Genomic DNA, 12,264 nt, shown 5'->3' with positions numbered 1-12,264 from the left:
TTCCAAACCGGATTGTGATAGTGGATATCTCCTCGAGGTGAGAATTGATCAACATAATTTTAATTGTTATTAATTGGGATTAGATTAGTATAAGACCCTAATCACCCCCCTCTAGGGTCTAACAATTGGTATCAGAGCTTGGTGCTCTTTGATTTAAGGACTAACCGCCTTGAGTTAAAGATCCAAGTTATCTTACTAGTGCTAATCTAATTTTGATTATTGTGCCTCTTGCATTTCATCTCTATGGATATGAATGATTCATCTTGCTTAGGATATGCTATTAATATTGCTCCTCGTTTGGATATTTTTCCCTATGCTCAATGGCGTATTAGATTTAAACTTTTCGTTCAATCTAATCAATTTGATCTATGGAAAATTATTGAGGATGCTTATGTTGTTCCTATTTTGGAAAAATCAAAATGGTGTGACAATGACAAAAGATTGTTTAACATGAATAAGCTTTTGTTAGGATTTTTGATTAGCGCTTTTCACTCATCATTTTCTAACAAACTTGCTAATTTTGATAGTGCTTATGCTTTATGGAAACTTATTGAAGCACATGAAGGAAAATTGGAGGCTATTCAAGAAGCGTTGGAAAATCCCGCTTTGAGCTCTAAGGAAGCCTCATCCCCATGTACAATACCACTAGGTAATAACCCTAGTGAGGTATGCGATAACGATGATACTATTACTTTTGATGAACTTGCTTTTGAGTTTGAAAAATTACACAATAGCTATATTGATGTAAAAAGTAAGTATGTTAATATAAAATCTATTCATGAAACACTAGCTACTAAGTTTAATTTTATTGCAAATGAAAATATAATTCTTAAAGAATGCAATGAAAATTTGAAAATTGAAAATGCTAGTTTGCTTCATGAAAAACGTGATGCTATGTTAGAAGTAGATAAGTTAAAATCTATGATGAGTAATCTTGTTTATCCTACTTCTAGTAGCAATACTTGTATGCACAATGATGAGTTGAATCAAATGAGAAAAAGAATATCTACCTTAGATTCAACACTAAATACTTGTATTGCTAATAATAAAAAGCTTATGGACTTATGTGCAAAGGTTAATGTTAATTCTTCCAAGAAACCTATTCACTATGCACATATGTATGACAAAATTCACAAATGTTCTATTTGCGGTCTTAAAGGCCACTTAGCTCAATTTTGTCATAATGCACCAAAAATTGACAAACCTATACATGATTGTGCATCCCATCAAGCTTCATCATCACATACTCATGTACACACACATAGTGTAAATCATAAACATGCTTATGTGTACAAATGTGATTATTGTGGTCATGTTGGTCATTTGGCCGTATTTTGTTTCGATTTGAAAAAAATTCTCGTTTGCAAAATAATTACAAAGGAAAATTTATTTTTGCAAATGAACCACGTGCATTCTATTTCGGTCAACGTAAACCATTCAAACCTCTACATTGCACAAATTGCAATCGTATGGGTCATGTTTATAATTTTTGCTTTGATCGTATTGGTGCACAAAATATGCCCAAACGGGTTCATAACCCTAGGGCCTTGGATTTAAATGATAGGGGTCATGTCCCAAGTTCTAGTGATACCAAAATGATTTGGGTACCAAAAAGACTTATATAGTATTTTTTTTAATGATTTGTTTTTGTTTTGTTTTGGTTTTGAAAATTTTTTTTTGGCTTTGAATGACAAATCATATTCCTTATGTCAAAATAAATTATTTATGTATTTTTAATAGACAAAAATTACTCATATATATCTTATAAAACTTTTAGTAGATTGTAAAACATATTTCCAAAAGTGTTTATAGTAAAAAAAATATCTCAAAAACCATTTTTACATTTACCTGCACTTTTACTTCCTTTCGGTCGACCGACCCGGTCGATCGACGGTTATCTGTAAGCATTCCGGTCGACCGCGTCGGTCGACCGAAATTAAATTCCTACAGCTAGAGGTTTTTCAATTTACTGGGTTTCGGTCTTTATTGGGTTTCTGTTTTCAAACCCGAACTGCTCATCACCACTGATCCTCTCTTGGATCAATCTCAGCCGTTCCTTCACCATCTTCTAGATCCGACTCCTCATTTCCTCTTTCATTCCGAAAATCTTCCCAAATCCATCGGTTTCTCTTCTCGGTCGCTTCATCCGTCGACCGAAGCTCCTTTCCTCCATCAATTTCCGTCGGACATTGCTAGGTAATGATCTCTTTTTCATCTACTTAATCTTATTTCATTGCCCTAGCATCTATTCTTCTTATCTAGGGTTTTAGTTTCAGGGCATTTGGTTAATCTGCTCTAAATTTGTTTTATGTTTACAGGAAATTAAAAAATTTCTTTTATCTTGTCTGAAACCCTAGCTAATCATGCCTCCCAAGCCCCCCAAAAAGAGGTCTAAACCCGAATCTAGTTCCTCCTCTGTAAAAGCCTCACATTATGAGGATTATCTGTTGTTTAAACCTCTTGTTAGGAAATATAGGGAACTTTGTAAACTGAAGATTCTCCCAACGAGATATATCAAGTATCCTGAACTAGTCATATACAACACTCAGTCTATTCTTCGAAATGTTGGATTAGATAAATTGCTTGATGAAAGTCATAAAGTTCCTTATTATCCATTTCTTGTTTATCTGTTTTATGCGAACCTGTCCACAACATCTTCTGCTGATGGTAGTTTAACCATTACATCATCAGTAAAAAATATTGAAATTACCTTCTCTGCCAACGAACTTGCGGGGATTCTTAATATCCCAACAAGTGACGTTAACTTGCGGGGATTCTTAATATCCCAACAAGTGACGTTCATCTCATGTCTGTTGATGTTGGTAATCCAGATGTTAACCCACTCATGTTTAAGCCCGGATGCTCATATCCAATGAACAACAATTCATTGAATCCTATTGCTAGACTCATTGCCCGTATTGTTGCTCAAAATTTGATTCCTAAGACTGGAAGTTTTGATCACTTCGCCTCTGACAAGATTAATGCTGTTTATGCCATCTTTGCTAAAATCAAAGTTGATTGGGCTACTATCTTTATCAATAACATGGCATCTAAACACACTTTCTACCATTTGGTTCCTTTTTCACTCTCATTTTTCAACATTTCAATGTTGACCTTACAAATGAACCTAAGGTTGAATCCACAAGAGATTTCTTTGATAAAGTTTCCCTTTCCAGAATGCAAATATCTCTTGACTCCACACCATCTTCTCACTCCCGTTCTAGAGCCTCGACCTCTTCCACTTCTTCCACTTCTGAGATTTGTGACCGTCTTGACCGCCTTGAGACTCGTGTCACATCTATTCAGAAGGATGTTAGGACTATTCTTTCATACCAGTGTCAGTCTCTCGGGATCCCTTCTAATTCTGAGTCTGATTCTAGTGAGGATTCTGCTGGCGGCTCAGGTGGTGATGGTGGTGGTGATGGTGATGGTGAGGGTGATCGTGATGATGATGGTAGTGGTGATAGTGACAATGATGATGTTGGAGGAGGTGATGACTGATTTAGTTTCTTCATGTGATGCTTTTATGCTTTCTTCTGGGTTGTAAAACTTGATATCTCTGTTTTTTATTTGAGTGTAATAACTCTATGATGCTTTGTGGAACAACTATGTATGGTTTTGTGTGATGTTTTATGTATGACTTGCTATCTCGTGAACAAACCTATATTTATGCAAAAATATGTTGCTTCTAATGCCTATATGATGTTCTTTGTGGCTTATTATGTTCAGGTTATTTCTTTTATGAATCAATGCCTATATAAAATAACTTTCATGTTTTGGTGTGTAGCAAATAGTTGCTTATCATAAGATGTTTAAGTTTTGTATTTTCATGCACATCTATGATGCCTAAATGATGATTTGTAATTGCCTATGCTAGTTTATCGTTTTATGATCAATGCATGGTTAAGAGAATAATCATGTTTTGTTACTTGTATTTTTTATGCATAAGTTTGATGGATAGTTGTTGGTTTAGCTCCTGTATATATGCTCTATTGATGTCATTCAGACAGGGGGAGCCTTTTCTTTATTTTTCCTATCTAAGCTTATAAGCAGGGGGAGCATTGCTCCTATCTCTCATTTTTCCCTCTTTTTGATGTTGTCAAAGGTGGAGAAAAATACCACATATATAGCTTACAAATTAATTCTGTTATATATGATCATGTGTGTTTTATATATATGGTCATGTATGATTTATTCTTGTTTTGGGTTATATGTGGATTATCAGTGTATACTTTACATTCATGTATAATACATATATGGTATGATGATATCTAAGCTCAATATATATACACTTAACACGATTTTTGACGTTTTATATCATATAGATGATTTTTCTTAAAATATTGTTAAAATATCTTTATCTCTTGTTTACAGCTCTCTCACGCTTTGCTATATACATATAATTTATGCACAATACATATATGAATATTTACAAGTCCTATTTCAAATTTCTCTTTCATAAAAATACAGGTTTTCTAAGCATTTTTCAAAAACAGGTAGTTTTCACAAACGAAATTTGTTTTTCCAAAAATTCCTTTTCAAACATGTTCATTTCATCATTTATAAACTTTCCCCAAAGTTTCACTATTTTTGGATATGAATTGATATTTTTAACGAATTTCCAAAAACTGCCCAAAACCTGTTTTCTGCCCATGTCAGATTTCGGTCGACCGATACGGTCGACCGACGGTTGTCTGTTTTCTGAGAAACTTTCTAGTGTTTTTCCGGTCGACCGGAATTTCCGTCGGTCGACCGAAATATCCATTCGGTCGACCGAATTTCACGTCGGTCGACCGCCAGCCTCAAAATATGTTTTCTCAGGGTTTTTGAACTAATCGGTTGACCGTACCGGTCGACCGACGAGCTGACAAAATGAGCCTAACGGCTAGTTTTTTAAATGGACTTTTTGGTCTTTTTCTTATTTCTAGCTGTTGTATTAGGGTGCTATATATACTCCATTGCTGCTCTTCTTCTCCATCAATCAAGAAATCTAAGTTTACTGTTTAGCAAGATATTAATCACGTTTAAGAGCTGCTTAAGAAGTGTTTCGTTAATCTGTTTTCAAGAGAAAGTTTTCTACAACAAGAAGAGGCTCTCATATTCCATTGGGATCATATTCTTCAGCTCCTCTTGTTTATTGAGAAGCTTTTCTAAACTCTTTCCATATAGCTTATTATCTCACTGTCAATTGATTAGCTATATTCATTAAGTTATTTATTGGTTTTGATTCACTATTATCACACACACTTATTGAGCTTGATATTTCCATATTATATATTGTGGGTTGTGAGGTGTGATTTAGTGAGTGTGAGCTTCATTGTGTTCTCACTTGTTAATTGAGAACAAATCATTGTATTTAACTTTTATTTGTGAGAATCACTTGTAATACACTTGTACACCGAGAGAAGTGTGAGGAGAGAGAGACGGGGTCAAATCCAATAGGAGTGGCGTCGATTGACGAACCTAGGGAGAGGTTGTAATCGAGCACTTGAGGAGGAGGACACGGGCTAGATTCCTACACTTAGTGTGTAAAGTGTGATTGTTGAGTGATTGTGTAGTGTGAGAGTTTTCGGTGAACTTGTAAACCGAGTGTGTAGAAGTTCCGGCTTCCAAACCGGATTGTGATAGTGGATATCTCCTCGAGGTGAGGAGCGGGGACGTAGGTCGTGGGGACCGAACCTCGTAAACATATCGTGTGTTTGTGTTTTGCTTGTCTCATATTTTATTTGTGCATAATCTTATTGTTCTTATTGTTCATATCTATCTCTTGCAAGAACATATTGATCAACATAATCTTAATTGCTATTAATTGGGATTAGATTAGCATAAGACCCTAATCACCCCCCCTCTAGGGTCTAACAATTTAGTACTCGGATTTTTTGTTGGATTTTGATTTAAAGTATTATTCATTTAAAACTAGGATTTGGATTTAAATTGAAGGTGTCATTTGTTTCGAACTAGGATTCATATCTAAACTTTAGCTTTTATTCATTTAAGATTAGGATTCGGAGTTAGATTTAAGGTATTATTTATTAGGACTAGGATTGGGTTTAAATTTAATGTGTGATCGGTTATTTCGGATTGTGATTAGTATGCCTGTCTTAAGCTTGATTTTTCAAGATTTTCAATCTGTCAAATACAATGTTTTTGTCTTCACTTGAGAATTAATATATATGATTAATTATGCTTTCCATGATTTCTCACCGCTGAACTTTGTTAAACATTTTTGTCCCATTATTTATAACGTCATCCATATTGGACCTATCACTTTCATTATTGCAAGCAAAGTCCTTTAAAGCTCTCCCATTGCAATCACATGCACTCAATCTTTAGCTGATAAGAAACAAAAAGTTTGAAAAATATAGCATTGAAAACTTGTGAGAGAAATACAAAGCTAATTCAGTAGACTTGTTGAATTTGGATGTTGATTTGTGAACTGCTTAGAGTATAAATTATACCTTCACCACGACTACAAAATTTTGATGCAGGGAGCGATTTTAACATGGAACGTATATCGATATTATTTGTTCAAATCTCTGTTTTCTCACTAAATTCCTCTTAGTCATCATCTAGTTTTCTAACCAAGCACTCAATATCTTATAAACACAACTTCGACCTTCTCAGATTCATGTAACTTCTTCCTTACATGTTTTCTCAAAATCTCTCATAATCACATAAATTACAGTCTAATCCAATATGTAAATATCACAACAAAAGAATTACACATAAGCTTTTCTTTCTTTCTTTCCAACTTATTGAATGAAATAGAAATTATGCACGGATTTTACAAGGATATGCTTTCACTGATATACAACTTCCATGCGCTTATTGACTGAAGTTTCCCTCTGAAACTTAACAAAATGACACAACATATAGAGTTCTAGCATCATATTTCAACAATCACAGATCCATAAAACCATCAAACCAATGATAAGCCAATATTTCACCATTTAAGCTTTGAAGGAAAGTACTGTGAAAACAAAACTATTATTAGAGAAATGCAAATGCAAACAACATTTAGAGCAGGGAATTTTTTTTGAGAAGAGGTGATAATTAATATACCTTTTCAATGAGAGAAAGATAATATGGCTTCACTTTCTCCACATCAATTCTTACTTTGCTCTTGCTATAGAGATCATATTTGCTGCAAATTGAACAGAAAATGAAATTAGGATTTAGTAGAACATTTTTACGTTAAAAAAAATTAAGAAAATAGGACAACTTACTTGAATATGTGTAGCCACTTAAGGTTCTCCTTGTCCTCCTCATTCATCAGATGTTGGTACGCACCAAATTTGTGTAGAGCTGATCCATAGAGTCATTATTCATTGATTGTTAATGTAATTTCAAACTTAATCGACCAAAAATTGGAAGAAAAAATGATCTAATAATTCTAAAACTTACGATAGAATGAATGGTAGCGAATAATGAATAGGCCAGCTGAGGGTAGAGTAGTTTTGTTCTCCTTAGCCACCTATTACATAAACCAAATTAGTTCAAAATTCAAATACATAACGATGAAGGCATTTATAAGAGGTATTTAAGTAAGTATACCAAGTACATATAATCATCATGCCCCCATGACATCAACACATTGTCAAGCCCACATCCTTCAGAATAAATCCCACATTTCGTGCTGTATTCAGGATTATTGTAGTCTGGATTGCCTTCAAAGAACTGTAATAATCATAAACAAAAAACTAAGCAACTTGATTTTGGAAATTATATATGTACAAGTTTAGTTCGAATATTAATACCTTGCGGTGAACATTTGATTCATCATAAGCGCATCCCACCGGAAATGTATCACCTACAAAAAATTGCACTAGTTACTAATCTGAGGGGGGGAAATAAGCATGAACAAGAAAAAGGGTAAATTTCCAAAATTCCCAAAAAAGTTTGACCCATTTTGAGGTAACCCGAAAAAGTTTGAAAATGTTGTTTGACCCCCCCACCCATTTTGAGATAATACTCAACCTTTTGGGGTTATATTACAAGTTTTGCGGATTAAGTGACATTTCCAATCTTTTGAGGGTTTATCTTAAAATGAGCCAAACTGCTTGGGGTTTATGTGAAATTTAACCAAAGAGACAAGGTTATATGATATGCTCACCTACAACTGCCCATTGTGGAAGTTCTCCAAAGCTAGGATGAAGCAAAACCTTGCCAAGATCTACCAACATATATAATATATGTTTTAGTGATATGTACCTTTATGTTAAAAACTCTGATTTTCCATGAAGATTTTTAAGGTTACCATGAATAAGACCAGTCAGATGAAGCCAGTCTTCATTAGGATAGTCTCTCCTAATAGCCTCCGCAGTCTGTAACAAATGCTCAATTTGAGGTTCATCAAGATCAGGATCGCTTTCATCGACGAACTCGTTGAGAAGCTCACAGCATTCCCAAATGCTCATCTCAACTCTGTTCAATTTTCCGTACTCTTCTCTCATTTTCTTCACCTATAACGCAACACAGCATGTATAGTTGAAGTTATAGCTAAAGTTGAACTTAAGGCAGTTGTTAATGTCATTAATTAGGGTACAAGTTTTGATGATGTTGCACTTACAAATTCAACCGACTGGTGAATGTGATTCATCCTGTAGAACTCTTCGACTGACTTTTGCCTCTCTGATTCCGCTTCATAATCCCTGCCATTTTTTTCATTTATTTTTCTAGGAAATTAATCCTTTTGTCAAGGTTATGAGATCATAAGAGTTGCCAATTAGAGAAAAATCACATGTTAAAAAAAAATTTTTTTGTTCGTTTCCGTTTAGTTCAGCTGTTCAGCCCAGCCCAAAAGAACATAATAGTCAGCAAAACGTCAACGCTCGACCCATGAACTCTACGCACATTCCGTAGAGGAAAAGAATACTCTAATCTACGAAAATTTCTGATAAGATTTATATATTTCTGAAAATAAGACCAATTGTTTTAGATCCGTACATTATGCAGAGTGTACGTGCTAATATTAAAAATAAATAAAATTTATGATGAGCAACGAAAATGTAACGCGTACCTAAAAGTTTGGCCGAACGCATTTGCATCAGGCACCACAAACCCTCCATCCAAAATCAACTCCTTTGGATCGCTGGGGAATTTGGTCTCCTCCCTCCCCACATCTACAATAATCATAACACCAAAAAAAATGAGGGAAAACATTACATTTTTCAAATAGAGCATTAAACCCTTTTTTTTATTTATTTATTTAAGAAACTCACCATTCTGAGGCTGCTCGATGATAACAGTCATCTCTCTATGACTCAAATAACAAAACGCTAAATAAAAATGAAGAGAAATTGAGAGAGCAAATACGAAGAGTCGGGCCGCTTTTGTGTGAAGAGCGAAGAAAACAAACGTGGGTATTTATAGTCAAAATCTAGAGGGTACATTTTCGGGGTTTTGACTAAAGAGGACAGATATCATTACTGTGCAAAGTTATATACGATGAGGACAAAATCGGTACCGAAATAGAAAGTATTTTTTAAAAATGTGGCAATGAGTCAGCTTTGGCGTGGAGATCCGATCTTTGATGGGCCGGGCCGGTTAATCCGCACGAGTATCCGCTCTGGTGACAGCCTGGTTTTAGGTGGGACCCGCGTGACGTGGCTCCGAGTCAAAGGATTTCGACCGCGTTTTCTCAGTGGTGGCGGTTGGGATTGTACGGTATCTACCGGTTCTGCGGACCCGATTATGTTTGCACCCGAACGCCGACCTCGTTGAGAATAGGTGGGACCCAGAATTTCGGGGATTAGCCAGTTTTTTACTTTGAGGGCCTGTTTGGTTCGCTTTTTATCTCCGTGGAAACCCTTTTCACCGCCTCCACGTCAGGCCACGTTAGATAAAACGTTTCCGTCGGTTTATTTTCCCCACTTTGTTTCGCTAGGGCTTCACAAGCGAAACTGAAGCAAAACCGCCGCCACATCGGATTTCCTCCTCTCCCTCAATTCCTTCCTTCCCCTCGTGAAATCGACGGAAACAAGAGCCACGTCGGCTGTTTAGTTTCCTCGTTGATTTCTTCGACGTGCTATACTTACCTCCCCGCTCTCCTCCCGCCAGAAACTCCCGCGACCCTCTTTGTCCCTGTATTCGGATCTGATCATTTTCGACAATAATCAGATCTGATCATTGCCGACGCTGTAGCTTCATAAATCAAGGTAAAAATTCGTCTTTTTCGACAATAATCAGATCTGATCATTGCCGACGCTGTAGCTTCATAAATCAAGGTAAAAATTCGTCTTTCTTAATTTTCTTATTATTAGTTTAATTTACAACAATGATCTGAGAATTTGGGGGGGTGGGGGGTCTGATTTACGCATTTTTTTATTATCTCTACATTTTTGGTGATTTTCCTTTTATTTTTGAGATTTTACAGATAAGAAAATGTTCAAATTTCGTATAATTTCTTAGATTTTAGAATTAATTTTTGTTGTTTTAGCATTATTATTGGGAATGTATTACGGATTTATTTTTCTAGGTGACACATATCAGATTTAATTGCTAATAAATATCTGGATGTGTTGAAAAAATTTTAATCTGTGATGAGGAGCTTGTGACTGTAGCAGTGAGAATCCCCCATGATTTCGTATTTTCTAAGATCAATTTTTGGTATTTTTAATTATCTCATTATTAGATAGTATGAAAATGTTAATTGGTTGCGTGTTAATGTAATTTTACTGATTTTAGGAGCTAAAGTTCATATCTTTGTTATTTATTAATGCTATTTATATCACTGGAATATTTTTTGGGTTTGATATTGTAGTAATCCATGTTAGTAAAATGTAAATTGTAAATTTTAAATTATAATTTGTAATTTTTTCAGATTTTGACATAATTCGACTTAGATTCTAACGTGATAATGATTTTTTGCATCGTAGATGGATAATGATGGTGATTGTTCCGATGAACAAAGTGTTATAAATATGGTTCAAGGTGCTGCCCTATCCGTTCTAATTATAATAATTACTGTCATAAGAAGAATGCAAGCAAGGCGTAAATCAATTCGTAGTGGTCCAAGTAAGGAAAAAAGAAGACGAGAGAGAGCTAGAATTGAGCACATAAGTCGAATTTATAATGGTTTTAGTGATAGTTGCGTGAATTATATTAGAATAAGAAGTGGTGCTTTTGCAAAACTAGCGATTATAATGAGGATCAATAACCTGCTAAAAGACTCAAGGAATATAACAGTGGAAGAACAACTTATAATGACTCTAAACATTCTGGGTCATAAATCTAAAAATCGCATAGTTAGATCTCATTTTATAAGATCAGGGGAGACAGTGAGTAGATATTTCAACAAGGTATTACAAGCAATTATTTGCCTGCGTGGACGGTACATGAGACAAGCCCCCAATGACATTCCCCAAGAGATCATTAACAACCCGCTATACTACCCTTATTTCAAGGTATATCTACACTTTAAGCATATTTAAATGTATAATCAATGTAAGTAAATTTTAATTTAGATGTGTTATACACGTATTATAGGATTGCATTGGAATGATAGATGGGACACACATAGATGCTATGCTTCCGATTAATCTTGTTGCCCGATTTCGAGGCCGCAAAGGTGTTACACAGAATGTGCTTGCAGCTTGCACCCCAAACAAACTGTTCACATATGTTCTAGCAGGTTGGGAGGGGTCTGCAAATGATTATAGGATTCTTCAGGACGCATTGTCTAGACCACAACCACATGGATTAAGAGTCTATGATGGTAATTAATTATAGACTTAACTTAAAATTTACTATTTTTAATATTCAAACTTGACTTAACAATTTTCTTAATAAAATTGTAGGCAAATACTATCTATGTGATGCTGGGTACCCAACCATGCCAGGTTTCATCTCTCCATACCGAGGTGTTAGATATCATTTGAAAGAACATTCGGGTAAAACACCTAATAATAGAAGAGAATTATTCAATCTAAGACATTCTTCATTGAGGTCTAAGATTGAATCTACATTTGGCACATTGAAGAATCGTTTCAAGATTTTGTGTGCTAAGCCGCATTATCCTTTTCCTATACAAGTAGATATCGTATTGGCATGCACGGTGCTCCATAATTTCATTGCAACTGTGGATCCAAGTGATGAATTACTCAACGATGATGAAATTAATGAAGACATTGATGGTGAAGTGGATTTCGAGAATGACACTAATTTAGTTGATTTTACTCAAAATCAAAACCAAAAAGAGCAAACTGAATCAAGAAATGAGTGGAAGACTCTTAGGGATGACATTGCTTGGGCGATGTGGGTGGA

At 35.1% G+C, this 12,264-nt stretch overlaps 2 protein-coding genes across 2 annotated transcripts in view; one reads left to right on the top strand and one right to left on the bottom strand.

Moving 5' to 3' along the window:
• LOC109826551 (probable inositol oxygenase) lies at nt 6,598–9,359 on the bottom strand. The gene is made up of 11 exons (XM_020393583.1): nt 9,222–9,359; nt 9,020–9,122; nt 8,570–8,651; nt 8,258–8,462; nt 8,114–8,173; nt 7,758–7,810; nt 7,555–7,677; nt 7,405–7,474; nt 7,227–7,305; nt 7,063–7,144; nt 6,598–6,970 (listed from the first exon to the last, which is right to left on the bottom strand). Exons 1-11 carry the CDS (start codon nt 9,250–9,252, stop codon nt 6,944–6,946), a joined length of 915 nt encoding a protein of 304 aa, XP_020249172.1. The 5' UTR covers nt 9,253–9,359; the 3' UTR covers nt 6,598–6,943.
• Nucleotides 10,878–12,264, top strand: part of LOC109836410 — a 3,179-nt gene continuing 1,792 nt past the window's right edge. The window contains exons 1-3 of the mRNA XM_020404307.1: nt 10,878–11,405; nt 11,488–11,716; nt 11,799–12,259. Coding sequence (XP_020259896.1) covers nt 10,878–11,405; nt 11,488–11,716; nt 11,799–12,259 — 1,218 coding nt within the window. The remainder of the gene's footprint in view (nt 11,406–11,487; nt 11,717–11,798; nt 12,260–12,264) is intronic.

Source organism: Asparagus officinalis, chromosome 1 (genome assembly GCF_001876935.1).
Source record: "Asparagus officinalis chromosome 1, Aspof.V1, whole genome shotgun sequence".
NCBI classification, from domain to species: domain Eukaryota; kingdom Viridiplantae; phylum Streptophyta; class Magnoliopsida; order Asparagales; family Asparagaceae; genus Asparagus; species Asparagus officinalis.
Note: the sequence above shows the minus strand (reverse complement) of the source record. Positions and strands in the feature narration are given on the sequence as shown.